General features: G+C 43.0%; 1 protein-coding gene across 3 annotated transcripts in view; it reads left to right on the plus strand.

The window, feature by feature from the left end:
• The window catches only part of LOC108300090 (HLA class II histocompatibility antigen, DR beta 3 chain), a 75,990-nt gene extending 72,144 nt beyond the window's left edge, over positions 1–3,846 (plus strand). For 2 of the 3 annotated variants that reach the window (XM_017522742.2, XM_017522743.2), the window contains exons 3-6: positions 1,595–1,876; positions 2,600–2,710; positions 3,183–3,206; positions 3,508–3,846. In XM_017522742.2, coding sequence (XP_017378231.1) covers positions 1,595–1,876; positions 2,600–2,710; positions 3,183–3,206; positions 3,508–3,521 — 431 coding nt within the window. In that variant the 3' untranslated portion in view covers positions 3,522–3,846. The remainder of the gene's footprint in view (positions 1–1,594; positions 1,877–2,599; positions 2,711–3,182; positions 3,207–3,507) is intronic. The other variant, XM_037736295.1, reaches the window with a different exon arrangement.
• Positions 3,847–4,409: the final 563 nt, after the last annotated feature.

Consider the following 4,409-nt stretch of genomic DNA (forward strand, 5'->3'; position numbering starts at 1 on the left):
TCTCAAATTCCTGACCTCCTGATCTGCCTGCCTCGGCCTCCTAAAGTGCTGGGATTACAGGCGTGAGCCACCGCGCCCGGCCTTATTCTAATTGTTGTGACACAACTTACCTTCCTTTCCCTTTGGTGACCTTTATTTTGACACTCACTAAAACTGAAAATGTATGTTTCTGGTTAATTTTTAATTTACATTTTTATAATTTGTAATTCTTTTGAATTATTTTGACCTATTGATTGCCCAGTTATAATGACTGCTCTAAGAATTCCCTGTTGTATTTGGGAGGTAATGGACAATGATCTGTTGTCTGCTATGTCCAGGGCTTAGTTTGTTTCTCAGTGATTTTCTGGGTTCTTTGTACTGTAAGACTAGTAACACTGTATTGATATTTGATTCAACATTTTCTCCATTTTGTGGTTGTATGTTGATTTCGAAAATTGTTTTCCATGTTAAGAATTTGAACATTTTTATTTAATAAAACATATTGCAAAATTTATATTAATGATTCATAATCCATCTTAAATCTACCTTTTTGTGGTATTGTTATCTCCAGGTTTCTGCTTCCTTCTTAAATAAAACCTCTACTTATTGAGAGTCTGCTAGTGTCAGGGATTTTCCTAGGCATAAGCACCCCAAATAATGAGTCCCAGACCCTGCCTTGACCCAAATGTCATTCTGGAAAGAAAAATCACTTTACAATGACAGGTCTCTAATAGTTATGCTTGTTTTGCATGGGAGCTGCATTGATCAGCTAAATTAAATGTAAGAACTTTCAAAACTAAAATGACTTTCCTTCATCCTTTCTGCTTTAGGACTCATGCCTTTCTAGTAAATTAAAGATTTGGAGAGTCATTCCTGTCTGTCTCACCTTCCCAGGGGCAGAACCTTTTCTGTGGTGTTCTAAGGTGTGAGTGCATGGCGGTAGGATCCTTAAAACTTCATCCTCGGTTTCCTCATGTACCTTACTCTGTCCCTTTATCTATCCACATTGCTTTAAATCATATTTTTCTCTCCAGGTGTACAAGGATGATAAATAGCTGCCAAATGGAGCACCCAAGTGTGATGAGCCCTCTCACAGTAAAAAGGAGTGAGAACCTTTCTAACCTAAACATTGAAGGCTACCTTCAGTCATTGTTTTATATATTGATGTGCATTAATCCCATAAAACCCCAAGAGGTGAATTAGTATAATTATCCTCCATTATGGATGAGAAAGTTGAGACACAGAAGAATTGAAAACCTCTTCCAGGATCAACTAGTAATAGGCAGATCTTGGATTTGAACCAGACAACCTGGCTCAAAAATCAGAATTAATTAATACCATCTGTACTTTCAAAGATTTGTAAACAGTTTGGCAATGCATGCCAATTTTAAGCTATGAAGAAACAAACACCATTTTTCACAACATCGCTCAAATCTAATGGGTCCCCACTATAAAGATTAAATCCCAGGCTGATGACACTGTGAGGCCACATGGCCAGCTGTGCTGGAGACCTGGTCAAGGCCAGAGCCTGGGTTTACAGAGAAGCAACAAACAGCCAAACAAGGAGACTTGCTCTGTCTTCCTGACTCATTCTCTCTCCCTTTTGTTCTCCCAGTCCAACCTAAGGTGACTGTGTATCCTGCAAAGACCCAGCCCCTGCAGCACCACAGCCTCCTGGTCTGCTCTGTGAGTGGGTTCTATCCAGGCAGCATTGAAGTCAGGTGGTTCCGGAACGGCCAGGAAGAGAAGGCTGGGGTGGTGTCCACAGGCCTGATCCAGAATGGAGACTGGACCTTCCAGACCCTGGTGATGCTGGAAACAGTTCCTCAGAGTGGAGAGGTTTACACCTGCCAAGTGGAGCACCCAAGCGTGATGAGCCCTCTCACAGTGCAATGGAGTGAGCCGCTTTCTGACTTCATGAATTTCTCACCCACCAAGAAGGGGACTTGCTATTCCCTGAGTGTCAGGTTTCTCCTCTCCCATATCGGATTTTCATTTGCTCCATGTTCTCATCACCATCAGCACAGGTCACTGGGGAGAGCCCTGTAATAGTTTCTAGAAACACCTGTAGCCCATGGGAAGCAGTCATGCCTGCCAGGAAGGAGAGGCTGTCCCTCTTTTAAACCTCCAAGTGATATCACAGACAGGGTCACCTTCTCTCTCTGGGTTCCAGGCCCTGCTCCACGACTCTGTTTCTGGTGCTGTTGCTGTGAGTTGTTTGCTGTGGTCTGAGAAGAGGGGAACTGTAGGGGCCTTCATGACATGAGGGGAGTCCAACCTTAGCTCTGCCTATATGAACTCTGTCACTCTAGAGAAAATACTTAACCTCACTGAGTCTCAGGCTTTCTGTTGATCAGGTGGTGAAGTCAGGCCTTACATGAAAGCTGTAATATTTGAATGAGTTTGACGCCTGAACCTTCTAACTGTTCATTGTGATTTGAAAACCTTTTTTTCTCCAGAAATGGCCAGTTATTTTAGTTCTTCTTACCCACCAAGATGGGGACTTGCTAATCCCTGAGTGTCAGGTTCCTTTCCCATATTCAAAGCTCTGAATCTCAGGATCTGAATTAAAGATGTTCAATTTGGGGTAAAAATCACAAAACCTGCCTTCCTTTCTCAGGAGCACAGTCTGAATCTGCACAGAGTAAGATGCTGAGTGGAGTCGGGGGCTTTGTGCTGGGCCTGCTCTTCCTTGGGGCAGGGCTGTTCATCTACTTCAGGAATCAGAAAGGCGAGGAGCCTTTGGTAGCTTGCTCTCTCCATAGGCTTTTCTAGAGAAGGAATTACAGCTTTGCTGAGGTTAGTTCTCAGTATATGTAGGCCTGGATAAAGCTTTTCTTTCCCCAAATAACCTCCAATGTCCTGCAAATCCAGAAATCATCAGGGCATGGTTACTATCTGAAAGCATAATAACTATTGGCCTGCAGAGTTATGAGGAAGATTAACAAGTAGGGGTCCTTGGTTTAGATCCTGGAATAAATTAAAGAAGAGCTACTATGTCTAATGCAATTACACTGGATCCTGTGACAGATACTTCACGCTTCATGGGTCACATGGTCTGTTTCTGCTCCTCTCTGCTCTGGTTGGTGTGGGTTGTGGTGTAAGAGAAATCTCAGGTGGGAGATCTGGGTCTGGGACATTGTACTGGAAGACTGATTTTCTTCCATATCTTTTAAGTGTATATCTTTTCCTCTTTTCCCCAGGACGCTCTGGACTTCAGCCAACAGGTAATACCTTTTATCGTCTTTTAGAAACAGTCAGTTTCCCTAGAATGATGGTAGAGGTGATAAGGCTTGAGACACAAATGGTAGAAAAGACTTTGGATCCATATTTCTGATCAGGCAATTTACACCAAAACTCCTCCTCTCCACTTAGAAAAGGCCTGTGCTCTGCAGGTATTGGCTCAGGGAAACTTAGGAACTTGTTTTTCTTCTTTCTGCAGTGCTCTCATCTGAGCCCTTCAAAGAGGGGGAAAGAAGCTATTGTTAGAGCCAGGTCTGAAAACAACACTCTCCTCTGTCTCTGCAGGACTCCTGAGCTGAAGGGAAGATGACCACATTCAAGGAAGAACCTTCTTTCCCAGCTTTTTTGGATGAAAAGCCTTCCTGCTTGGCTCTTATTCTTCCACAAGAGAGAGCTTTCTCAGGACCTGGTTGCTACTGGTTCAGCAGCTCTGCAGAAATGTCCTCCCTTGTGGCTTCCTCAGCTCCTGCCCTTGGCGTGAAGTCCCGGCATTGATGGCATTTCTTCATCTTCAACTTTTATGCTCCCCTTTACCTAACCCTTCATGCCTCCCATGCATCTATACTCACCCTGTGCCACAAACACATTACATTATTAAATTTTTCTCAAACATGGAGTTAAAAATTGTGCGGCCTATTTGGCTCCAAGGAAAAAAAATATAAAGAAAAGGAAAGACCGGGCTCGGTGACTCAGGCCTGTAATCCCAGTGCTTTTGGGGGGCCGATGCGGGCAGAAATTGAGATCAGAATATTGAGACCACCTTGGCCAATATGTTGAAACCCTGTCTCTACTAAAAATACAAAATTTAGCTGGGTGTGGTGGTGCGTCCCTGTAATCCCAGCTACTCAGAAGGCTAAGGCAAGAGAATTGCTTGAAACAGGGAGTCAGACGCTGCACTGTGCCAAGATGGCCCAGCTGCACTCAAGCCTGGTGACAAAGCCAGACCCAGTCTCAAAAAATAAAAAAAGAAAGAATAAAGAAAAAGAGAAGATTATTTCCTAGTAGAATAATGGTTTTCATGTGTATGTCATAAGTATGTGAGGTGATGCGTATGTTAAATAGCTTGATTTAGACATTCCATACTATAAACACATATCAAAACTTCATGCTATACAACATGAAGATACTATACAGCTTTTACCTGTCAATTAAAAAAGTAAACCCAACGTTTAAAAACGCAATGCATG

This window comes from Cebus imitator, unplaced genomic scaffold, assembly GCF_001604975.1.
Source record: "Cebus imitator isolate Cc_AM_T3 unplaced genomic scaffold, Cebus_imitator-1.0 Scaffold24, whole genome shotgun sequence".
Classification (NCBI taxonomy): Eukaryota; Metazoa; Chordata; class Mammalia; order Primates; family Cebidae; genus Cebus; species Cebus imitator.